This window comes from Clytia hemisphaerica, unplaced genomic scaffold (assembly GCF_902728285.1).
Source record: "Clytia hemisphaerica strain Z4C2 unplaced genomic scaffold, Clytia hemisphaerica genome assembly, whole genome shotgun sequence".
Taxonomy (NCBI): Eukaryota; Metazoa; Cnidaria; class Hydrozoa; order Leptothecata; family Clytiidae; genus Clytia; species Clytia hemisphaerica.
Window position 1 is genome coordinate 111815 of NW_027104060.1, and position 27045 is coordinate 138859.

Consider the following 27045-nt stretch of genomic DNA (forward strand, 5'->3'; position numbering starts at 1 on the left):
CTAACCAGAATAGATTGATTGCTTTATCAATACCAAAATGCACATAAATTATATGCTATGCCTATGGCTATCGACCCACAAAAGAAACCTATTCTATCAGTGTCTCATAACACCAGCACTCGTGTGGTTAACTTATTTATTCATCCTTTATGTTTAAGATCACAAAAATGTACATTTTGTATTATGTGATAATTCAATAGAACCAAGAAACACCAAAAAAGCCACAAAGTTCCTTCTTCGTTGAGCCAGCCCACGTTGAACGTTGCATTTCTGCGCATGCGTATTTTAAGCCCCCGTCTACATTGCAAAATAATAAATTGGAGTAATCGAGACCAAAAAAGATTGGTATCAAAAAAAAAATTGGTATCGAAAAAAAAAGTTAGTATCGAAAAAAAAAAGTTAGTATCGAAAAAAAAAGTTAGTATCGAAAAAAAAAATTGGTATCGAAAAAAAAAAGTTGGTATCAAAAAAAAAAAGTTGGTATCGAAAAAAAAAAGTTGGTATCGAAAAAAAAAAGTTAGTATCGAAAAAAAAAGTTGGTATCGAAAAAAAAAGTTGGTATTAAAAAGCCTTTTGGCGCGCCATACTTTCCGCCCGCGCCATCTAATGTGACGTAACTTTTTTAATCTTAAATGTAGGTAAAGAAGGTTTTGTAGGTTCGTGATTTGCGTGCGCACGGAAAAGAGTTTGTGTTGTATTTCAGGTTATATTTTCAAAATGGCTTTGGGGATTTATGACTGTCGGTAATGTGTTGATGATTTTTAAATTTTAAACGTAGGTAAAAGAGGTTACCATCATGATAGTTTTGATTCGTAAGTGGGTATTCTATAATTTAGCCTATGTATTGCATGTTAGTTTTTTCAGTCATTTTCTTTTTCGTTCTTTCCCGTGCAGACGGCTGCACGGACTTTAGTTGTCGAACCGGGTTCTGGGCCTACTTTTTGAAAATTTGTGTACTTGTATTGTGTCATTTGTCTTGTTCTTGTCTGTTGTTTACCCCTTTTTTGTTTCTTTGTATTTGTGTGGGAGTTTTTGTTTATTTTTCTATGTTTGTTAGTTTGTTTGGACTGCGGGTCGGTTCAGCGTTATGGAATCTGGGGGAGGCTGAGTGTTGGACGTCCTTAAAACATGTTTAAAGCCGCTGGGCCTGTCGCAAGTCAGGGACTCCAGATTGCATTGGTTGAGTTTTTGAGTGGTTTTTGGTGTTAGTGTTTTACTGCTTGGTTCTTTTTCGCACAAAATTCTCATTTCTTGACAGATTGGTTTGATTTATATATTTAGAAAAATACAAAAAAAAATGGAAAAAAACGTATAATTATAAAAATATCAGTGCCTTTTTATGTTTCATCTTTATTTTATTTAGTATTTTCAACACTTTCTCTGATCTTCACCATATATATAAATTTCCATAAAATGTCCTGGGCATAATGTGTTTTAGAGGCAGCCAAGTGAATGGGGCACCCTTCTAATAGATTTAGAAAATCATTCCATGCAATAACACGTTCTGACCAGCGAAAGTCATTTAGGAAAATAACATCGGCCTCTTCAGCACCCACCCATGCAAATGTTGTGTTGGCTGGGTTGACAAAGGTTTTGAAAATTAGGCACAGCGGCCGTAAGACAAAACTCTTACCCATATTTGGTTGGTTACCGACAATGATGACGTTGTTCAATTTTTGACGCCCAGACTCAAGTGCATGATAAATTGCTGTGGCAATATCATGGCAATATCAACTGGCGGTATAGAATTCCTGTCTACAAATTCACAGGCTGCATCAAACCATCCATCTGGGACATTACAATTAAATATTTCAAGAAAACACATTATCTGTTCCTCAGTTTTCGACCTACACAGGATTTCGGCCATTTGTGAAAATATCCTCCTTCATGATTGAAATAGGGTTGTGTAGGTAGGCCAAGCAGTGTTAATTAGACACCACCACAGATAAAAGATAGTAAAAAGATGTGTTTATTGAAAGTATAAATCGCGCGCAATAATTTAAAATAAACTAGAACGTAAAAACCACGGAACCCACACGGAACCAGCAGAAGAAATTAAAATTACAATGAGAAAAGAAGTATACTTTCCACTAGACAAAATTGCCAACCTTTGACACGTTTCTGCCACAACGTTGAAGAAAGCATACTAGAAGAGAAGGAACTGGGATTGGATTGCCACTATCCAACCCTGTGGCTCTCACAGACATTTTACAGTTCAAAGAATAAGATGGAAAGAGTGGGGAAAGAATGAGAATTTAAAAAATCGGACTAGAACCCGGTTTGAATCGCCATACACCGTGACCGCTCACCGCAAGAGCTGGCAAACGAGTGAATCTTGAGAGAGGTGAAATCTTGAAAATTCTGAAAAATGACGAACTATAACCCGTTGAAACTGCAATCTAACTTTGCGTTTTCAGCACCTTGACATCGCATTCTTTGTATAAAAACTTTGGCTTTGACTTTCAAGTCCTCGAAAAGTAACGTAGAACGAGGAATCCTGAGAAGTTCACCAACAAAAGAAGAATAAAAAATCGATTCTGGCAAGCTGCTATCTTTATGTGGCATTCGGACTGTGGAAAAAGGAAATGCATCCCGTTTATCAAACAACTTATAAATCAATATCCCCTCTTTGAGGTAATATATATTTTTATATGGGATAACGTGGTAACACGTTTGTTTTTGCCTGAAAAAACTTACAGTTTGGGGTAACTCATGCAGTAATGCGTGGTAACACGTGGTAGAAAAATCAGAAATCAAAGGCTCTGTTTGCAGGGAAAAGCTTTAAAGCATTTTAGGACTGCAAAACGAGTCTGGAAAAACAGTGAGGGCAGGGCTGACACTCCACTTGGTCTTGTTCTTTGAATTCATGGGTGAATTCAAAGACTTTCCACCGGGACTCCATCATGCATCACTCAGAATTCTTTGTCTCTCCTCTTCGCGTGCGTAATTGGGGACTTTCTGTATGATCTCACCAACACTTGTAGCAAAAATTGCCACTTGGGTTTTCAAAATTATGTCCTCTTTCTCGTGGTTACGAGAGCAGCTTAACGGTTTCATCCTCGTCCAACATCAACAGAAAGTGTGACCATTTTATCAACTCCAAGTTCCATCGGAAGTCCTGGAGTAAAAAGACAGACTTGCCCCTACAACCACCCAATCCATATTTGTGGCAGGCAGGGTTTTCAAAAAGAAAACGCTTGTAAATCACATTCAAGGGTTTCAAGATAAATGTTTTGGCACAGTTAGTTTTACCAATCAACAAAATGTTTCTGAATTTTCCTCTGCCTTTCATGGCCTTTTCGTGGGTGACATACAGGATCGCGCATGCGATGTACCGTTTCTTTTCGATAATTCAAAATGGTAGCCGATAGCGGCGCGATGACGCGTGGCTATTATGAGACATGCCATTCCTCTTGGAAACCCTCTATAAAGTCTTGTTCTGTAAAATACACAAGCTCAAATTCGTTCCAAATCTGTCTCTGGCGTTTGTTGATACTTCCTTTCAGTTTTTTAAAGTACACTGGAAGGGAAATGTGCTGGAACTTGACCACAAAAGCTGAAACAATCAAGAAAATGTGCTTTTTTTGGAGGATTCCTTATGTAAGCACGAAACACCCCCTCTATATTTATTCAGCAAATTTTTCTGTCTCAAAAAATAGCTGGTTTATGTTGGTTTAGGATGAAACAAGTGATAGAAAAAAGAATTAAGTTGTTGTAGGCTGGATTTCTTGCAAATTCATCTCTTAAAGTATCGCATTATTTTGCTAAAAAGTGACTGCAGTCAGGTTTAAAAACCTTGTATATTCTATCAAGATATTGAACTTGTTAAGCCTTTTTAACAGTTATAATCATCAAAATCTGTTATGTACATATTCCTAGAAAGTCTAAAGTTAAAATTAGATAAAATAAGTCAATGAAAAAGCAAAAATTTACGTAAAAACTTATTGAACATATAGTTTCATCCACTGGATTATGCACGGATTTTACCTGCTGAAAACACTGGTTTTAATTATAACTAAATCAAATGATGAATTGAAAGTTGTATTTACATGTATTTATTATAAAATGAAAGGGGAACAAAAGTAGCTAATGCAATATTTTTGATTTAAAATAAAAAGTTCCATAAACTAATTCAATTGATCAGATTTCCTTTTTCGTCGTAGATTTCGTTTCGTGGGTTCGAGTGTTTCCATATTCTCCCTGTGTTTAGGGTTTACTACTCTTTTATAATGTTCTTTCATTATAGATACTACACGATCTTGGCCATCTATTATTGCCTTGAATGGTTTCACAAGCTGGTTCATTGTGTTATGGAGATATTCCATACCTTGCTCCCCATACAACCCAAAGGCAAAGCATTCTCGAAGAAACGGACAAACATGCTCTTCAAGTAGATGCAGCTTTGGTGTGATCGACTCGCCCTTGAACAATTCGTCAGTTCGAAAGTGCAAGAGACAATCATTGATAGCAAACTCTGGAATCATTGAGATGAAGTAAGATTAATTTTTAAAGTACCTTATTCAAAGAAATTTTGGCTAGAATTTAATTTGGCAGATGACAGAAAAATTGAAAGTGCATACTTTAAGTAGGTAAATTGTGAAAAATCAGACATTAAACGAAAAAAATTAAATTTAGCGGGAACTTAATTTGAGGGATTTAAGGCAAATTTATTCAACTTTATATCTTGTAATACCTAGTGCATTTATCTCAGGCCCTGTTAATTGTTTTGTGCAGTTTATGATTTTGTTACAAGTAGCATATTGTTGGAAGAGCTCTTTGAATGCATCGGTTATTACCAGAGCCTCGTCATGAATCTTTGTTCCAGCCATTCCATGTTCTTTGCAAACAGCAATCGGTATAGCGTTACATAAATCACGAATGTTTGGTTTCTAAATTTGAAAAAAAATCATTGCCAATACTGGTACCAAAAGTCAGAGGTTTGAAATAAAGTGAGTGTTTGAGACCAACATAGTTATGATTTTTGTGAATTTGTTACACTTTTACATTTGAAGCATAACCTGACTTAACTAGATTGTAATTTAAAGAAATGACGTACATCAAGCATTTTGTCTACGTGATTTCCTACAAATGCTCGTCCATGATAAGCCTGCCTCTCTACACCACATTTCTTCAGAGCCTTATCAAGGGCTTTCACCACTGGACCACCATGCTTTTCTTTGTAAGGGTTTTTGGAAAGAAGCTCTTGAACTTCTTCCTCCTTAAAAATTAAATAAATTATGCAAAGGTGATTTTGGTTGAAGGAAAAAAATCAATCTACCAATGTTTATATACTTTCAAACTATCTTGTAAAAGGGGTTTTAAGCTTTTTTACCTTTGTCCCAAATTGTATTAGTCTTGGTTCATAAATGCCTTGTATTTCTTTTTCCCTTTCAGGATGTGCAACAGCTTGATGCACCAGTGAAATTGCCTCCTCAATGTTCAACATGTCATATTGGAGTAACCGAATTCGATCGAAAGCGATAACCATCTCTTTTATCTGTTCATCAGTCAAACTATCTGCTGTTCCATTGACTGCGGCAATCTTGAAGTCAAGATGATAACACTTGCTTTCCAGCAAATTGAAAAATTTCAAATAGGTTCCTAACGAAATGTGTAATGCTGGAATGGATACCTTCAAAAAAAAGGAAGAATAAAGACATTTCTAAATTATATTCAAACTTAAAAAAAAATAGTATGCTATCAACTGCTTTCTCATCGCCCATTTTACTTTTGTATTTATAAGATAATATACATTTTAAAATATTTAGTGTTATCAGAAATGAAGGATTCATATAGGTTATATATTCAAGTGTTGTCAATTTTACTTACCCTTGGACCTCCAGAAGCTAGTTCTGATGTGGCGCCATCTTCAGAATTTGCCATTTTATGCTTTAACACCCTCAAAGTGGCTCGTTCAACAGATTTTGGGAGAGGGTCTTCGGTCAAATCCATGCTTAGAAGATCATTTATCGTCATGGAGTGACCATCTTCATGAGCTTTGCAATGCTTGAAGTGTTCTCTAAGTTTTGGAGATGATTCGAAACTCACGCTGCAAATACATTTCAGTTTTAAATCTTCAACCAGCTTATTCCGAAGTTTACAGTCTGCCAATGAATGTGGCTTGAATTCGATCTGACAGTATGGACAATGAAACTCGTTCCTTCCTTCAAATTTTAAGACCAAGCATCCCAGACAAAATGCGTGCTGACATTCTTTAATCATGACTGGTCTCCTTAGAATGTTCTCACAAAGCTCACATTTGCACATCATTAAGGAAGGATTAAGGGCTGAATCGAAATCGGATAAATTCAAGTCCTCATTCAGGTGTGATTCTGGAACTATCGTTTTCATTTTCTGGGTCAACTCTCGTGTCCAAATAGATTTACTGCTGCTCACATGCGAATTCCAACCCCCATTCGGTTTGACCTTTTTCCTGCCTCGTTTGGCTGGTTCGTGTCCTTTCAAACAAATTTCACAGAATGGATCCGTGTGAGGTTTCCAAACGTAAAGTTCCATGGAATGTGCACATCCACTCTTTCTGTTGATGTTCTTCATGCTGTAGTAACATCCTTCGGACATCCTTCACAAAACTTCCGTGGATGTACTAATGAACTGTCATTTTTGAGATTTGTGATCCAGAAGGCAGACTTAAGATCATTGATGTAGTTCTCAACAGGGAAATGTTTTTTATTCCTTTGTAGTGGGAAGCCACAAACACGGCAAAGCTTTTGTAACACATCAAAATAAGACATCTCCCAAATTCAAGCAAGTTTAATAAAATCCCTTAAAATCAATCAAAGAATCACATGTAACATTGGCAACACTTTTAATTCTCGCACGCTGTGAAATTTGTTTACATAGTTGCTACATTGGGAACTTACTATACCGAACCATTTTTGAGAAAAGCAAACTAGATTTTTTTCAAATCTTTTGAATAGATATTTTATAGATTTTTAGGTAGACAGCAAAAAAGAAGATACCATTCTGTTATATATGTATGTTTTCTTTTTATAAACAAATAAAAATTCAATAAGATAACAAAAGTTTCGAACTAAAATTAAAAAAAAAATTGTTTACAGAACCCAGATCCCTTTCACTTTCATAACAAATCAAATCAAAGTTCAGAAATTTCATGGCTGTCACAAAGCACACTGACACTAAAACAAGGCATATTGAATCTTTTTTGCTGCTATACACTCTTAGTAATTGAAAATTTAAGCCCTTCTTGTGAACTCTAGGATCAGGGCTTTGCTTGTAAGAATAGATTTGAATACAGAAGCTTGAAAAGGCATGGGAAAATGACAGGCAGGAAAATTGGAGATTACCTCTAAAATCCAGCCTACAACAGCATGATTTTTCTTGTTTTAGCTAACCAAACTATTACTTAAGTTGATTAATCCATCTTTTTTTACACAGAAATTTGTGGAATTTTTTCTGAGGCCAGGTAAGACACTGAGGTAAGCTAAAAATCGTCATTCCCGACCCCTCTCTGGATTTTCACTCATAACTTTTAGTAGACTGGAGTCGTTTATAATGCATGTAATACTAATAATACCAATACTAATAATAATACGGGATTTAGTTTGTATAAACGACTGGAAGAATCCGGTGTTCCAGCCTTATAAATACAGGGGCTAGCTACGCAGAAACTTGCATAGCGAGAAAACAATTTATCAAGCAACAACAAACTCTCAAAACGAAATCAAGTCAAATGAAAAACTTTCAATACACCAAAATCCACACATATTTTTTTTCTCAAGAATTATTTTGAGCAAGAAAAAATTATAATCGCAAATATTGACACTTTTCTTTTGTTTGGAGTGCACAAAGGTTTCTAGACGACTAAAATTGTTCCACTCATTACTTTTTGCTTTATTTCTACTATGTATAAATTAGTCGTCTAGCTTGCTAGACTAAACTTTTAGTGTAAAGTGAATCAGACCATGAAACTTCTCACAGATATGTAAGTAGGTATTCTTAATGGGATTATGCAAAAAAAATGGTAGTTTTTGGTCAACTATATGGGAAATAAAGCACATACTTTTTATCAGTATTTTGGTTCTTCTAAAATTTCAAGATGGCCGAAAAAGCACTTTCGTTTTCACAAAATTTCGAATAATTTCTCACGCATGCGCAAACTCATAGGTCGCTATTCTTGCTTGCGTAAAAGGCCGTGCTTTAACAATGTTCTCATGAATGGCTTATGGGCGGACTGGCTTTCGTCAATGTGATTTAGGCTTAAAACTTATTTAGCCTTTCTCAGCCAGAGGCCCTCGCAAACGCATGCACTTTCAGTTTTTGCCTTGATCAATAGGTCAAGGCGGTCGTGAAACTTTAGAGCTTTAACCTCTTCTTGTGCGTTGGTCATGTCCCAAGCCTTCTTGATGCAACCGTGGAGCCACTCCTCCCTCCTTTTCCACACAAAGTCTGACAAATCATACTCTCCCGCTTCCTCTCTCTCATCAGCGATGGTAAGAAGTTCAGTATAAGTGCGGATGTTATGTTCCACAACAAAATTGCCAACCTCCCGCTCTGTTAATTTTATGTGCTTTGAGACACCTGAGGACTTCCCCTTATCGGCAGATCTCGACTTGCTGGCTGCTGAATGTCTGCGTTTATTAGCATACATGGCATGCTTAGTCCTTGGTAAGTTTGCATCTTTATGGTTGGGGTGGTCTTCAGAGTGTAAACATCTTCATCCTCTTTGGTGATATACTTATAAGCTCCATACATCAAGCCCAATTCTTAACCTTGGATTTAGCATCACCACGGTTCATCGAATGTATTGCATTAGAACTCAACGTACGTACGACTAAATGGCTTGTCTTAAGTGTTTACCGTAACCCCAAAACCGGGCTCACCTACTTCCTTGATCAGATTCAAAACTTGACTTAAAGCTTCTCTAATTACGAAAACATCCTGATACTTGGAGATTTTAACCAAGAAACTACTAATACCCATGTTCGTCAGTTCATGGAAACCTCATCTTTGAAAAATTTGACAAAAAGTCCAACTTGTTTTAAAACAGAGAAGGGTCGCTGCATCGACTTGATCCTCACAAATCGCTACAGATGCTTCCAACATAGCAAAGCCATCAAAAACGACGTAAGCGATCACCATACTTTTATTTGTACTGTTTTAAAAAAAAACTGTGCCTAAACTCAAACCAAAAAATATTTCATACCGGAGTCTTCGTAACTTTTCGCTCGACAACTTCAACAGAGACCTCCACGATACTTTGTCCAACGAAAATATCGAGCACTTTGAACATTTTCAAGCTGTTTTCGAAAAAGTTCTTAATAAACATGCTCCAAAGAAAATTAATCGTGTTCGAGGTAATCATAAACCTTACATAACTAAAGAAATACGTAAAGCAATCATGTTACGCAGCTTCTACAAGAACAAACGTAAAGAAACAAAAGACCCATACTGGTCAACTCTCTATAAACGCCAGAGAAATCTTGTCGTCTCATTAAATCGATCAACAAGAAAGAAGTTTTACGCTACACTTGGTACTTCTCAACAAATGTGGTCAAACATGAAACCGTTCTTCTCTGATGCAGATATCGTCCACGAAAGAATCTCTTTACAGGAAGGCGATGAACTGATCGAAGACGACAGCCTCATTTCAACTTTATTCAACGATCACTTTGCTACTATAACCAAAAATCTCAACATCGAGCAGTGGAAACCTACTAACGATACTGGTGAAGCATATGATGAAGTAAGAAATATTCTTTTGAAATACGAAAACCACCCAAGTGTACTAAAAATTAAACAAACCGTCGATTCTAACCACTTTCAATTCACCCCTGTCTCAGAGGATGACCTTGAAAAAGTTATCAAAAATCTAAACCCAAAGAAAAGTGTCCGTGGTAATATCCAAATAAAATTTGTTAAACTTGCAAGTTCTATTATTATACCCTGGTTGACAAAATTCGTGAATGCTATGATAATCAATGCAAGTTTTCCCTCGAGTCTTAAATTGGCTGAGGTCTCTCCAGTTTTTAAGAAAGATGATAAATTTGACAAAGCTAACTATCGACCTATTAGTCTTTTACCAGCATTTTCTAAAATTTTTGAACGAATAATCTATAATCAGCTGGAAGGATTTTTTCAAGATAGTTTTTCTGTGTTTTTGTGCGGCTTTCGATCAAAGCATAGTACACAGCATGCCCTTCTTCGTCTTCTTTCTGAGTGGAAAAAATCTCTTGACAACAGGGGAAAAGTTGGAACCATTTTAATCGATTTGTCCAAAGCTTTTGACACTCTAGATCACGACCTACTTATTGCTAAATTATCAGCTTATGGCTTAAATTTTCATAGTTTACGTCTTATAAAAAATTATCTCAGCGACAGACATCAAAGGACAAGAATTGAATCTTGTTATAGTGGCTGGCTAGAAATGTCTCTTGGAGTCCCACAAGGTTCTATTCTTGGCCCTCTTTTATTTAACATATTTATTAACGACCTTTTATTTTTACTTGCGAGCATCTGTAACTTTGCGGATGACAATACTCTCTTCTCATGTGACCCAAGCATGGATACCATTCTTTCTAACCTCACGTCTGATCTTGCCATCGTCTTAGAATGGTTTAAAAACAACATGCTTGTGGCAAATCCGAAAAAGTTTCAGATGATGCTACTAGGACATAACGTTGATCGATCTATTGAAATAAAGATTGACAATTTTATTATCAAAAACTCTGATTCAGTTAAGCTGCTTGGTATTGTGTTTGACTCCAAGTTATCCTTTGAATCTCGTATTTCTAGTCTTTGCCATTCAGCAAACTACAATGTCATCAGATTCAACAGAATCAGAAAGTTAATCAGCTACAAACAATCTATTTATTATTTAATGCTTTTATCATTTCAAAATTTATGTATGCCCCTATTGTTTGGATGTTTTGTATGAAAACACTTTACCTAAAAATTCAGAAGGTTTTTAGCGTTGAGCAAAAATTCTCAATTTAATCCCTCCTGAAACAGAGGACGTGCCTTTACGAAATCCCACGACTATTCATGAATTACACCTTCGCCAATTACTTTCTGAAGTCTTCAAATCTCAGAATCTTGGAAATCCTGTCTTCATGTCATGGCTGTTTCCGTCCCGGAAGATCGAACGTCACCTTCGTTCCAAAAATCTTCTTTCAGTCCGTAAAAAAGTCTTGACGGTACGCCATGGCTTTAACTCTTTCCCATTTCGAGCTAGTATCTTGTGGAATAAACTTTCGGATGACCTTAAGAATTCCAAAGATATTTCCACGTTTAAATCTAGTTTGCTTAAGCTTAAACTTTTAGATCTCTGTACTTGTAATATTTGCAAAATTTACTAAACTCTATTTTTTCAATTTTTTTTTTTGTTGTTGGTGTAAATTAGATATTTATCTATGGTAAACTAACTTGAAATAAATAAATAAAAATCTCTCGGTGGAGCATGGTGCGAAAGGATCTACGGGTGGGAAATATGTTGGAGTCCAGTTGGGAATATGTGACAAAGTGCAGCCTTCGCCCTTTCTTTTTTTTACCTTTGGGTTTTTTGTTCAATTCGTTACCACCGTGATCAGTCATTCTTGTGTTCAATATTTTTCTTCTATGAAAAGTAAATATCATATACCGGGTAATTGTTTCCGAAAAAAATTGTATTTTAACTAAATTTTCTTTTCTTGGTAAAGAGGGAAGGCAAACTTAAATTTTGATGTATAATATTTTAAATAAGGAAAAGTAGTTATCGAGATATGGAGGTATAAAGTCAAAAGTCATTACAAAAAACAGTCAAAAAACGTCAAAAAAGACAGTATCAAATTTGTATCAGAACAAACATTTCGTTTCGTCAAGTTTCGTGAAGAAAATAATAAGTAATATCGAATTTCAGACAATTCCCAAATCGTCCTTTTAAAAGTACCAAAAGTAGCAAAAAGAATTTTCAAAATGCCTTGTTTGATGTAAAAATTTGTAAACATGTTTCTCACTCAATGTCTCTTTTTATTTGTTAATTTATTAATTTGATACTGTCTTTTTTGACGTTTTTTGACTGTTTTTTATAATGACTTTTGACTTAATACCCCCATATCTCGATAACTACTATTCCAAAATTAAAAAAATGATACATCAAATTTAAGTTTGCCTTTCCTCTTTACCTGAAAAAAGAATTTAGTTAAGATTCAATTCTTTTCGGACATAGTTACCCTCCAAACTCTTATACTTTTTCGTGGGTCACCCGGTAGATGTCTTTTGTTTATTTTATTTTATAGCAATGTAAATAGTCAGCATTTTCATAAAAAAATTAATAGGCTATGGCTTTACTTACCTCCCCTCCCTCTGAAAACACAAATCAGTTCTAATTTTTTCGAAAACGAAAGTGCTATTTTGCCGCGAAAATCGGTTGGTTTTGAGCAATGGAAAAAAGTCGGTTTGTTTACTTTTCGCGCGCACGTGTACGGGGCTCGTACTTACTTGAATCTTGCATAGGTAAAGTCTGTTAAAAAATGCTTCGCTCATAAATTCACTTCGCAATAAACGGCTCATTTCTTATAGTGTTCTACATTATAAACAATGAAACCTTCATACAATGTGCTACATTATATTCCGTTGTTTTGAAGATGTTCTGCCCAGAATTTCAGAACTTTTCAAGGGCATGCTCAATCAGGGAGCAGAAAGATCTTTCTTGCGAAAACAAATTGTAAAGTGTTTTGATAGATTTCCAGAGACTTTTATGAAATTCAGAGAATCTTTAAATGGGTTTTTAGCGCAACTGCATTTTTGAAAAATTGAAACATTTTTTTTATAATATGTAATGTATGTTAGTTTTCTACGGTGGCTTCTACCCGCCATTTGAAAGTGTGTCACTTTTTTTTCGAAAAAAAAAGTCAACAATTTTTTTTGTCAAGATAAGCAGGTCCTAACTGAGAAATTTCTGAGATAATTCGCGTTATCGCGACAAATTCCAACTTAGCGAATGTTTTCGTAACAAATTCCAACTTAGCTCTAGTTATCTCGACAATTTCCGACTTAGCAAATGTTATCTCAACAATTTCCGACTTAGCAAACGTTATCTCAACAATTTCTAACTTAGCTAATGTTATCGTGACAATTTCCGACTTAGCTCCAGTTATCTCAACAATTTCCTACTTAGCACCAGTTATCTCAACAATTTCCGACTTAGCTCCAGTTATCTCAACAATTTCCTACTTAGCAATTGTTATCGTGACAATTTCCGACTTAACTCCAGTTATCTCAACAATTTCCGACTTAGCTCCAGTTATCTCAACAATTTCCGACTTAGCTCCAGTTATCTCAACAATTTCCGACTTAGCAAACGTTATCGTGACAATTTCCAACTTAGCAAATGTTATCGTGACAATTTTCGACTTAGCATATGTTATCGTGACAATTTCCGACTTAGCTCCAGTTATCTCAACAATTTCCTACTTAGCACCAGTTATCTCAACAATTTCCGACTTAGCTCCAGTTATCTCAACAATTTCCTACTTAGCAATTGTTATCGTGACAATTTCCGACTTAACTCCAGTTATCTCAACAATTTCCGACTTAGCTCCAGTTATCTCAACAATTTCCGACTTAGCTCCAGTTATCTCAACAATTTCCGACTTAGCAAACGTTATCGTGACAATTTCCAACTTAGCAAATGTTATCGTGACAATTTCCGACTTAGCATATGTTATCGTGACAATTTCCGACTTAGCTCCAGTTATCGTGACAATTTCCGACTTAGCTCCAGTTATCTCAACAATTTCCAACTTAGCAATTGTTATCGTGACAATTTCCAACTTAGCAAATGTTATCGTGACAATTTCCGACTTAGCTCCAGTTATCTCAACAATTTCTAACTTAGCTAATGTTATCTTGACAATTTCCGACTTAGCAAATTTTTCTAATTGTCAGTTTTTTTATAGTCACGTGGACGTTGAAAGAGCCAATCAAATTGCTCCAACATACACCTGATCGGATCGTTTTGTTTACATGTTTCAAAAAACACGCAGATAGAAATTGAGATACAACCAAAATGGACGTACAGAGCAGAGAGGGTTTGATAAAAGAATACTTTAGGAATGGCTATGAATATAAAGAGATAATACTCCTTTTAAAAGAAAACCATGGGTTGGATGTTAAGTTGAGAACACTAGAACGCATTTTACAAAGGAGCAATCTGAGAAGAAAAAAGTTGAATATTGACAATCGACAAATCGTGCAAGAGGTATACTATGAGATCACAGAGAGTAATGGCTGTTTTGGGTATCGTAAGGTTCACCAACGTTTGATTAGAAAGGGCATTCAAGTTGATAGAGAGACTGTCCGATTGACTATGAAAGAAATAGACCCAGTTGGTGTCAATAATAGAAAACGAAATCGATTGAAGAGAAGACAATATATCAACAATGGACCTTATTATCTATGGCATCTTGATGGTAATGATAAACTTCTTCCCTTTGGATTCGGAATACATGGATTGATTGATGGCTACAGTAGAAAAATACTCTGGTTGAATGTTTCATGTTCGAATAAAAATCCTAAATTAATTGCATTTTACTTTCTTCAAACTGTTAAAAGTTTAAATTACAAAACAGCAAGGAGAATAAGAGCTGTCAGAGGTACTGAAAATGGAATAGTAGCTGGGATTCAGCGTTTTTTTCATGGAGGTGACGAAAGTTCTTTCCTGTATGGTAAATCAACCGCGAATCAAAGAATCGAAGCATGGTGGTCGTTTCTCCGTAAATCGTGCTTGCAAAAGTGGATGAGTTTGTTCAAAGATATGCGTGACTGTGGAAGGTACGATAATACCAACCCTATCCACGTTGAGTGTTTAAAGTTTTGTTTTTATCCCGTACTTACAAATGAACTTGACGATATGAAGAATGAATGGAATGCACACAGAATCCGTCCTGTTCGAAATTCAGAATCTCCATCTGGAAGGCCAGATATTGTGTTTATGAATGAGCCTAAGTACGATTTACGTGTTCCTGAGAACAAGTTTCAACTTGCACAGACTTATCAAAAAGAACCCGAAGTGTTTTGTTGCACAGAATCTTTTGCAAAACTAGCTTCCCTGAAAATGAGAGAACATCAATACCAGCTACCCATGGGAATAAGCCAAGCAAAAACTCTTTATCGTAATTTAGTGGATTTGATTGACGCAGATTAAAAATACCTTTTTAAAATATATATTTTCTTCTTACACCAGATGAAATAGATTAATAAAATTGTCGCTAATAATCTTAATGAATCTTGTGCAAGTTTTTATTTTTATCAACTAGATCTTAGAAATTTGAGAACGCAGAAGTGCTCCCAGTTCAAAAAACACGTTTTATTTTGTAAACGGTTCACGTCAAAAATGAAGGGATTTTATTTATTTATTTTTTTGCTGAATCTAGGCGTAACTGAATCAAGTATCTTGTATTTTCGTTCATTAAAAGTTCATACATGACCAAAAAGAAATAAAATCTCAATTTACAGTTATATACAGTATTCTATTTTAGTGATTTTCTAAGCACTGCCTTATCAAGTGAAACCGTTTAATTTAAATTTTGAAAATATTCAAAGGAGAATCAAATGATTTGAGATATTTGGCTAACAAAATATCTTCTATAGCTGATCTGAGCAAAACCTCCAATCTTTTCTTTTTATGAAATTTTTAAAAGAGAACAGGTCATCAGAATGTGCCGTACTGTCCAGGAATGAATAGCTAGCGTTTTTTTCGTGTACTCACAAATGGGGGAAATAAGTCGAAACGGGGGGGAAGTCTTAAAATCAGAATAACCCGCGGTAGTATAATTAAAAAAAAACTATGCTAATCGTAAGCAATTCTCGAATTCTTTACATTAGAGTAATAGTTTTTGAAGAATGCAAAGATAAACCTCATAATCTGTGTTATTTCCATTATTGCCAAAAGCAAAAGCCTATTCCTAACATCCCCAAGAAAGGAGCGCGAGCCATGATAAAATCTTTTAATACAAACGTTTTGAATCTTCCATTAAATGTTCGCTGGCTATATTTTCAGAAACAAGAAGCAGAGAGGGTAAATAGAGTGTGGGCAATATTTAACTCGCCTCTTTTCAAAGACACGATATCATTTTCACGCCCCGTCACAGTTTCCACCCAAATTTGCACCTTTCAAAACTTGTTATGTGTGGTTTACCAGTTTTTTGATGAGAGCCGATGTGGGGTTTTTTCTATGAAATTCATCATTCGCAAAATAAGCGGATCCAAAAACCATTAAAACCGGTTAAAAACCATCTTCCAGTGTAGGCTGCAAACATCCCTTTTTTATATTGGTATAAGGGATGCGAATCGCCTCCAATTTGCTCGTCCCGAGGTTGACCTGTTTTTAGGTCAACCTGAGGCGAGTTACAAGAATAATATACCCGCTTGGCGAGTCAGCAACTGCCATGGAGCTCAACTCAAAAAAATAACAACAAAAAAACTCGGCGTGTTCTGCAAAATATACCACTCAAAACAACAAAGATGGCGTAAAATGGGATTTGAAAATTGGAGCTGTTACGCATCCCCTATAACAAATTAAAAAAAAGGGGATGCGTGCAGCCTATCTTCAGTGCTATGTATGTTAAAATTTAAATTTAGAAATAAAACAAGTTACACTGTATACGTTTAATAGGATTCAATTTCGCGAGTTATTTCGGGTGGATTTAATTTCGCGAATGTCCCTAAAAATGGACTTATTCTACCTAAACTGCATGGTTTTGATAATTCATTTTTGCTAAAATGGTAGTTTCAAACAATTCGTTTGGATTTAATTTCGCGAATGGGACCTTTTAAAAAGTACGTACGCTCATAGGGGGGAGGGGGTTCTCACAAAAGCGTACAGGGGGAGGGGGTTGATGAACAGACGTACGTACGCTCGTAATTATTTAGATGTTGCGATACGCTCTTAAGACTGCGATATCTGGGGTTTGTGGCAATGATAATTGTTACAATAACAAAACAGCCTTCGCACCGGCTTCTGTCTTTTAGAAATCGAATGTTAAAATTGTTGTAAATTCGATTAAGTAGATACATTATATAGTCTATGATTTACGAATTTCAACTTTGTGTGGGGGGAGAGGGGTCATAAATTTGCGATTTTCGAGCATACGTACTTTTTGAATGGTCCCAATCGATGAACAAATCTTTTCCCCCTTTATCGACCCAAGACCTGAATTATTGGCCCAAAACCTGGGAAACCTTTTGAGTAATTAGCGGCTCAAGACCTGAATATCCATCACAACAAATTTCCTAAACCTTTTTTGGCCGAAACCACGAGAAAATAAAGCAATTTGCTTGAGAAATTAAGCAATTTGCTTTTGCACTGAATAATGCGTATGGTTTACGAAAAACACAAGATTTTCGTATGAGAACCAATTTCTTATTTGCAAAGTCTCTCAGGTCTTGGGCCGCTTAGGGAAAAAAATTTGCATCGACCAACCCATGCAATTTCACGAGACCAATTTTCGCGGGTAAAAGGGCAAATAATCTAAATTTAATTTCGCGAAATTTAATCCTCATAAAGTAATCAATCACACATCCTTATTCAAGTTAAAATCGAATCAAATCAAAGCGTTGATCAAAAGAAAATGTCTATTTCGGTTTTAAAATGTTTAAATTTTATATAACTATGTAAAATAAGTTAAAAATATGAAATAAATTGTCGTTTTTCTGGATTATAAACACCCAATATTTACACGGAACGCATGTCAATACAATTGAAGACAAAAAAGATTTATCGAAATTCACAAAGCATATATATGCACTACCTTATCGGACAAAAAATGCCGGAAAAAAAGTGACAAAATATTTTGGAGGTGACGAAAATTCTGTACGACGTCCGACATTATTTTCTGCGGTAAGGTATGTACCATCATTTATGTAAGATAAATCTTGATAGTCATTTTTCGAATTATGATTTTTTTGTGCGGAATTAAATTACATATTTTGTCGAAACAAAAGAAGAAAAAAATCTAAATAAATAAATAAAAGCTAAGAATATCAACGGTAATTAAACATAAACATACCCCGTGTATCCAACAAAGGCACGCGATAGTTAACCAGAGTCTTAACTAAAAGAGAAAAAGGATTCTCAAGATTTGGAAACAAAAGAAGAAAAAAATCTAAATAAATAAATAAAAGCTAAGAATATCAACGGTAAATAAACATAAACATACCCCGTGTATCCAACAAAGGCACGCGATAGTTAACCAGAGTCTTAACTAAAAAAAAGGATTCTCAAGATTTGGAAACAAAAGATTTCAAATTTAACCAAATTCCTCAATTTCTTTCAATTTTCGCTCAATTCTTTAAGGGGTAAAAATAAGCCTTTACTTATATTGTTCTAGGGTTTTAATTCATGGAAAATATGTTTCTGGAATGCAAAATCTTAAATGAATTTAAACTTTTAAAAACAGACTCGACCGTAGGTAGTATAGCTCAAATTCTAAACTTTCTTGGACTTAGACGATATTGTTAATATTGTCACTTACCCGAAAAGAACCCCAGAAATTAATAAGTTTTTGATAAAAATTCAAGGGTGCGCAAAAGCACGTTTTTAAGGGACGCGCGAAAATTAAGATAATTCAGATAGTATAACAAAACAAAAAAAGTTTTTAGGACTGAATGATGACACCAAAACATAGTACTCAAGTCCATAACAAAATAATTGGCGGTGAAAGCATTCACGAGGATTCCTAAGGCCATCCTTAAAAAAATGTTTGTTTCCGGTCCGCAGGTGGACAAAATTTTCTTCACCACATTTTTTTTGCAAAATTCAAGTCATTTAAGTTTTTCTTTCGACAATGTTGAGGCCTCAAATCCCCTTATTATTGACTTTAAAACCAACAGAATTGGTTATAAGTTTTAAAGCTTATTTTTGAACATTTATATCATTCAGGAATTACGAAAATCAAATGATACATAATATCATCATAATAATAAAAAACCGGCCGGGTGACTCGTAAAAAAATTTCACCCGGCCGCGGACCGGAAAAACACGTTTTTTTTTAGGGTGGCCTCAGGGAGTTTCTTCTTTTAAAGTAAATTCTATTTGTGTATATCACACTAGTCCATAACCGACGCATTCACGAATGGCGTATTCCAAGTTATATGACATATTGTCCATAAAGATTGTAATAAACAGTCCACAAGTTGAAGTAATTGGCATTTTTTTTCCCTCTTCGAAATATACTTCAAACATTTTTGGCAATCCAAAGACTGGTATTCTATCAAGCGCCATTGCAAACACTAAAAAGTCTTTCAGTGAGAGACCTTTGCAGCCACCAGATGCAAGCTTTACGAGAAATAATTCAAATTCGACAATGGAATCTTGTTTGGCTTCATATATATTGGATCCTTCCAACCCACAGTGGTATTGCAACACTTGACGTACACTATCTAAACCAACAACGATTTCTTCTGAAATGAAAAATTTCCTCAGGCAACAATTCTTCTTTAGAAGCTCCCCGTCGATTGATCGAAAGCCTAAATTCACAAAAAAACTGTAAATACTAAAAAATAGCCAACTTTATTACACGAATATAACTAGACATGTTATTAACACGACCGGAAAATTTCGTGTTAATAAAATCCCGTTAATCATTTGCTCGTGTAAATTTACCCTTTGCTAATTAATGGCTCAAAAAGTTAATTTTTAGGCGTAATTTTCTAAAATCCAAAATTTACTGTCTGCGAATGACACCCAAATTCTGCGAAAAATTTTTCTCTGAAAATTTCTTTCCTTATAAGGTACTTGCGAGTTAAGAAAGTGATCTTTACTTAATCCACTGTATAAGACATTCTTAAAAACCTTTGTTTTCTGCCTTTTATGCAAATTTGGGCTAAAAGTCGAAAAGGAATTCATAACTTTTTAAATATAAATAAACAGCTTTAAATTCAGACTTTAAAAGACCTAAAAATGGCCAAAAAAGCTAAAAACGTTTAAGTACTGTTGCTAAGGTAACAATCTTGCCTAACAGAGAAATTGGCTTATTTATAGAGGATTTCACAAACAACGAACTGCAAAAAATTAAAGAATTGTGTGAAAAAGCAAAGAAACTTAATTTCTAAAACGAAGACATATAATTTTCATTTGCTGTGTAAGAGGTCTGTCTGTTCTGTTTGTGGCCCTTCGTGGAAACAATTCCTCAGCTGCCTAAAAGCTGTTAAATTTTTCGAAGCATGCCACATAAAATATTTGTTATTATTATTACGAGGAAGTCTGAGAACTTCCCTGTGCCCTTTCAAATTACGTAGAAAATTTTCGAAATTTAAACTTAAAATGAAATATACGTAGCATACCTTCACGGAATTGTTCAATTGCTGCAGCTTTGGAGATGACACAAAAATATTCACAATAGTCCTGTAAATCTTTCGATCGATCTTTTGAGGGCATGATGCCAGCATCTAAGAGGGAATCTGTTTCGCCATTTTTGATCGATGTGACATTTGCTTCATATTCCCCGTTCTGGATATCATCTAACAGTACAGGGTTTGGCGAACGTAGAATCCGATCAACAATACCAGGGTGTAAGCATTGGGGTCCTCTTCCGATATGCAGTATTGATAATGCACTCAATTGACCCAGAACAAAGTAATGTTTTTTTATGACAGCGTCAGTCAAAGCAGTAAACAAAAGCTTATATTTTTCACCGAAAAAGTATGAATTTAAAAGTTGAAATTGTTCCATACATCGTAATAAAAACTCTCGGAACGGGCCTCCGTCATCACTAGATGTTTCTCCGGCCCAAATGACTCGAAAAGGCCGTTTAAGATCAACGTTCTGTTTGAAAAAGACATTCCAAAAGGATTTTGGTCTTCTGTGTGCCACAAGTGTTGCATTGACATCGCCATGCTCGGTAGTTTGCTGTTTTTTCAGGTATTCAACTATATCACACTGGCAATCTATTGTTTCTTCTTCGATATCATTTACCGGTAGTCTTTGATTTATGTCTGCAATCTCTTCGTCAGCATACGCAAACAGATCTTCTTGGACACTAAATCCAGATAAAGCAACTTCTCCTTCTGGTTCAAGTTCTAAAGCGTTATCACATGCTTCCATATTTAACACTACTTTCCCAAAAGCAGAGACAGTTTTCCAAGGTTGCAAAAGCTGCCCGGAAGGGTGGATCAGTTGAAAATATTTAGGAACAATATCCAGGGATCCAACCCAGTCATAAACACACGAAAAGTTATCCTTGTCAAGAAACACTCTTCGACGAGTCCCAAGCTTTGGATGCCTCACCGAAATCACAGTGTGGTCTTCCGATAGATTTGGTTCTGCTTTTACACGAGACAGCCTGGATTGACGTAAGTTTTCTTGTTCTTGTTTTCGCGTTTCTGCTTGCCGTTTTTTCTCTTCAGCTAGACGTTCGTTTTCATCAGCTTGGCGTTTTTTCTCTTCAGCTAGACGTTCATTTTCTTCAGCTTGGTGTTTTTTCACCTCGGCTTTTCTTTTATCAGCATATTCACTTTCTTTAAATGCTTTTTCAATCTCATTTTGAAGTTGTGTCCTTGATTGGGTTGATCCAATAAGTAAGCTGTCCTAAAAATAAGTAAAAGAAAAGTTTATGAATTCCGAGTATATGGGTATATTTTAGGTTTGAAGATCATGGCTTACTAGACCAGTACGAGCAAACCAGAAGACTTCAAAGCAAATTCTAAATAGTTTTGTTTTAGACGTTTTTGCCTCCAAAAGGCTAAACATAGTTTCCTCCTGGGTCAGTTCCCCCCTGAGAAAATCGATTGCCCGATCAACAAATCCCCCCCTGGAAATAAAAAAAATGTTTCCCCCCTCCCTTTTGTGGAATCCCCCCCCAAAATGTGCTAAAATCTTACCTCCCCCCTTTTTTTCGGCCCCCACAATTTTTCATATTGACCCTTGACTCACGCCCTTACTGAAGAGGACTTTTTCCAAAATATTATTTAAAAGCTTTATGACAAGAGATTTTAAGTAGTCTTAATCAAAGTTGTATTAACCTTATCTATAAATACTAGCTAAAAATCAGTCATAAACTGGCATCTTATTTTTCCACAAATTTGCAAAATAGAAAAATCCTTCCCCCCCCCTGCAAAAAAACTTCGCCCATATAGGAAATCCCCCCCCAGGATTTCAATTTTTTCCTTCCCCTCCCCCTTTTTGAAAATTTAGGGAAAAAAATCCCCCCCCCCCTGCAGAAAGGGAGGGGGAGAGGAAACTATGACTAAATTTTGATTTCCTGGATATAAAAAGATAATGCAGTGTTGATGACATTACTGCGACTTACATGGTTTTATCACATTTATTTTATTGTCACATAAAGTCACAAAGAGGGATAGTAACAATTCAAAGCAGCAGCAATGAATGACTTATTTTTCTGTGGTCAAATTTAGGCAAGGGGGCAACCCAGTCTCCCAAAACAGACCAAATAAAAATTTTCAAAAAAAGAAAAATAATAGTGTACCCAGCCCAGTTTTCAAACTATTTTTGGCCTCTCCAGACTCCCCCAAGGATTTATGTGCACCTAACAAGTAGACAGATTGACATTGTCAGATCCAGCTCAACTTAAATTGAGAAAAAAACTCATTCCCTAAGCTATTCTTCTTCTCATATTTTTTTTTTGGGGGGGGGGGTAAGAAAAATTAAAAAGAATCAAAAAATTAAAACCTAAATTTTTAAATTTTGGGGGCTGTTTACGAAAAAATAGCTCATTTCAAAAGATATAATAGTTTGAAGGCACTCAAGGTAAGCTACCTTAGCTGCATGTGTAGAACTGATCAAGGACCTTTGCTGTACTTTAATAAGGGTAAGAAAATGAGTAATTCTTGCAGAAAATTGAAAGTTGTTTATATCTAACAAGCAACAAACTTTGTCAACTATAAACTGAAAGGGTCTGCACTTTAAGGGTTTGATTTTTAAAGCCAAATTTTATTCTGAACATTCAATGGCTTTCAGATCAAGTACCCCCAGGCTGTCCAGGTCAAAGTGTGAAAAGTGGTCAAAGAGCTTTTATACCCCTCTCTTCAAAAAAGTACGTATATACCCCTGGAAAATCACCCTTCACCACAACATTGAATGTGCTTTTGAAATATTCACTGGTACTTAAAAGGAAAGAAAATTAGCTAACCTGATTATTCTGTTGCAATGTTTGTAATGGGACTGTATTTTCGTCTGTTTCTTTTGGTGACAATGAATTATTCATTGGAGCAGGAGGCAAATCAAAATCATCGTCTGACGATAGTTCATTAACCTTATCCAGAAAGGATAAGGATTTAGTCATGAGATAAAACTTAGCCTTTGTCAAACGATTTTCTTGCAGGTAACCACCCAAACTAAATTGAACTTCTTTCCCATCAACTTCAATGGTAGATGGCAATGGAGTTTCATCGAATTTGCCCAATAAGGTTATCATTAGAGCAAGCTGACCAACTTGTGATTTTCCCTTTGGAAAGAAGATCTTTTCGGCTTCTCCTAATATATCTTGCCTTGTAGATGAATCATGCATTTTCGCTGATCGTAAACCTCCTCCACGTTTGGATCGGACACCAGCATACCGCCCTGCCTTCCTATCATAATGTATCCAGCCAATGCTGATTGACCTTTCTCTTTTTGATTTTGTCTTTTTTGTTGATCCTTGACCTCTTTTAACTTCCTGGTAAAGTTTTTCTTCATTATCTTCAACCATTTTAGGCAAACAAAAGGCTCTTAATGCAAGCAAGTCACCTCTTGCTCGAATACCCATGTTTGATAAAACTTCATCGGCTGCTTGGTTTATCGCTGTTTCGTCCATCTGAAAAAGGAAAACCACATATTAATGTATACCATTACATAACTACTGTCAACGTGCAGTAACTTTTAAGGAAAGCATAAATATACCAAATTCGCAGAGATAAAGTTAGGGATATTCTAACGATGTCATAAAACATCAGCATTCATAAAAAGTTTAACAACGATTATACTTACCCTACTTGGCCTGGGGGGTGGGGGCAAAAATTGCCCCCCTGTCACTTTTTCTCCCGGTGCATTTTGAGACATGGGTTTAGGGCCCTGAATTTTTATGACAATTTCTGAAATTCTATTCTACACCAAAATAAAAAAAAATCAGCCAAAAATTTTTCCCACCGCAGCCGCAGCGGTCTCATTTCGGATTTTGGATTTCCAAACGGCCATATAAATTGAACCTATGGTCAAATTGACCTGAAATATTGCACAGTAATTCGTATTTAGATATAGAATGAGACTGCATAATTTTTTTCCCCAAAATCCTCTTGGTTTGAGGGGTCGATTTTTCGGGCAAGGGCGATAAGTCTTTTTGGTCCAAATTTTGATGTGACGTCATCACGTGACTTTTCGAAAACTTTTTTTTGCCATTTTGTTTTATTGGTGATGGGGTTTCTCTGTGCCAAATTTCATTCAAAAAGGACAACTCTATCTGGAGTTCTGAGGGGGGGGGCAATTTTTGCCCCCACCCGGTCCTTTACATACCCGACAAAAGCCCGGTCCAAGTAGGGTTAATCAAAAATTTGAAAAATAAAAAAGATTTTTCTCAGATTTCATAAAATTGTAACCCAAAGATTTACAGTCATTTTGGCTGATTGTGAGAACATGAAATTTTTGAAAAAATGAAAAAAAAACACCCCAAAATACCAAAGTGTACCAAATTTCATCCAAATCCGACAATCTATGAAGCATTCACCCTGCCCCAAAGTTTTGTACACGGACAGACAGACAGACTCACAGACAGACATTTTAAGATTCTAGCTCAACTGAAGTTGAAAGCATATTACATTCTAGCTATTTCATATTTAAAATTATTAAAAACATTGAAATGAAGTAATTTATCCCCACAAACTTCTGTGGATTTTTTAAATATACACTGAATTTTAATAAGTCGAGCCATAATATTGACATGTATGGACCCAGCTGAACCCAGGGTTTTGGGGGCTGTATTGGAGAATGAGGTTAATCAGGGGAGACAATTTACAAATTATTTAACTCTTCGTTGTCCAGGTTTTCCCTGGCTGTTGGTAGCAAAATAAAAAATACAAAACTTACCTTCTCTTTTTTGAAGTTTGATATTGTTACTTCACTCATTTGTCTTCTTTTTAAGAATCGAACAACCTGAAAGATGTTTGAATTATTAAACAATGTGTGATACTAACTGCTTGACCTGACTAGAATATGATTCCAAATAATTACTTTTGTCATATATATGGTAAATGTTTTACATGTTGAAGCCCAGAACGTCCAAACATTTGAAAGTGTAAAATCTGCCACAAAATCAAATATATTTGAAATCATCATATTTTAAGGTCTATCCCAAAATTATGTGGACGCTTTACATTTTTAACAACATCTTGACACACAAGCATCACATTTAAAAGTTATTAACTGTTGGAAAGATCATTAAAAGAAGCTTACTTTCAAAATTCAAAATAATTCATAAATTGAAAAAATGAAACTTTTCTTGTTGATAAAAGTTATAGCCTCTCAAAGAAGACCTACTTTTCCCATTTTTGGTCGTTTTAGGCCTACTTTGAGGGGCTTAAAACTCTTTTTGAAAACTCTCAAAAGAATCTGCTTCAAATTATAGTTCCAAGGGTGTATATCTTTTAAATTGGTGATGCCTGTGTGTCAAGATATTGTTTTAACATGTAAAGTGTTTACATACTTTTGGAGAGATTTAAGATGTCCATTTTCTTCTAATTGTTATCAAATATATCATTTTCATAAATAACAAAAATTATTTTCTGTGAAAAAAGTAGTGTTCCTGAGTATATTTTCAACGGTATATACAAAATATATTATTAAAATGAAAAGTACTTGTTGGAAAATCTTTGAAAAAGCTTCCATTATTTTTATATTTGAAGAAATGTTATATTCAAAGAGAGATAGGGAGAGGACTAAAATTATTTCTTACCTCATTCATACTCTCTTCCATGTTTGTTTATTATTTATTAAAACTCTAAAAAATTAACATTTTAATTAAATGTGATCAGGTATTTTAGCACTTATTACAGTTTGGAAAATGTGTTGCTATTCCACTTTCTAATCAACCTTCTCATAGTGTGCAAGGGTGTTCCAGGTCCCACCTAAAATTTTCAGTCCCAGCACTATCTAATTTCCCCACCTGAAATATCTGAGATAAGGACCCACCTCTTTACCTTACCAGGTTGGAAAATTGTCCGGGCCAAAATCAGGGTCCCACCTTTAAACAGTATTATATTAGAGGTACCCGACCCATAACTTAGTAATCTTGAAGCATGACAATAGTAACATTTGATAAGAAAAGTGTTATTCTTCATATTTTGTTAAGAAATGGCGCCGGAGGCGCTACTTTTTTGAATGAATCAATAGAAGATGTGTGAAAGACTCCAAATCCCACCTAAACGAATAAGCCCCCAGCATAGCCTCTATCCCCCACCTGAAATCCAAAATTTCCAAACTCCAAGCACAATATTTACAACCAAAATCAACAAAACCACCCCTACCAGGGTGGGGGTGCACACTTTGCTTCTCTCCCATTTTGTGGCAATAATCCCTTGGAAATTCAACAATTTTTATAAATTGTCAAATTCACCACCAAATCTCTGTAAAACTGATAGTTGTTAGGAAGCTAACAACCAATTTTTTAAGCTTTAAATGGCAGAAATACAACAAAAACACCCTTTATCAACGGTATATATATTAAAATAAAAATAAAATTTGGCGGGAATTTAATTTGGCGCACAATCAGACAGGAGCAATATCTTAAACAAGGCGTATACCTTGTTCAAGTAAGAATTCTGAAATTCTTTTGTTTTATACTTCCTGTTTAGGATATGGTGGGAATATTTCCCAAACTAGATAAAAGAACGCTCTCTTGTCTATACCATTGGAAAGAGCATGAAAAACTGAATATTCATGCTGATTTTTATAAAATTCACATCCGGAATCGATCACAATCCTCATTAAGCCTTATTCAAGTCTAGTCTACATGAAGCAAAATTCGAGTTTCCTAAGATGTGGAAAGGCCTTTACGAAAAAATACAAAAAAGGATTCAAAATGGCAGCAATGTTAATAAAAA

General features: G+C 35.3%; 1 protein-coding gene across 1 annotated transcript; it reads right to left on the bottom strand.

Annotated features, from left to right (window-relative positions):
* Positions 1-17574: 17574 nt before the first annotated feature.
* Positions 17575-27045, bottom strand: LOC136812397 (uncharacterized). Its single transcript, XM_067068887.1, has 5 exons — positions 25899-27045; positions 25034-25099; positions 23106-23768; positions 20302-21544; positions 17575-19485 (listed from the first exon to the last, which is right to left on the bottom strand). The coding sequence occupies exons 1-5, from the start codon at positions 25917-25919 to the stop codon at positions 19061-19063; spliced, it is 2418 nt and encodes an 805-aa protein (XP_066924988.1). The 5' UTR covers positions 25920-27045; the 3' UTR covers positions 17575-19060.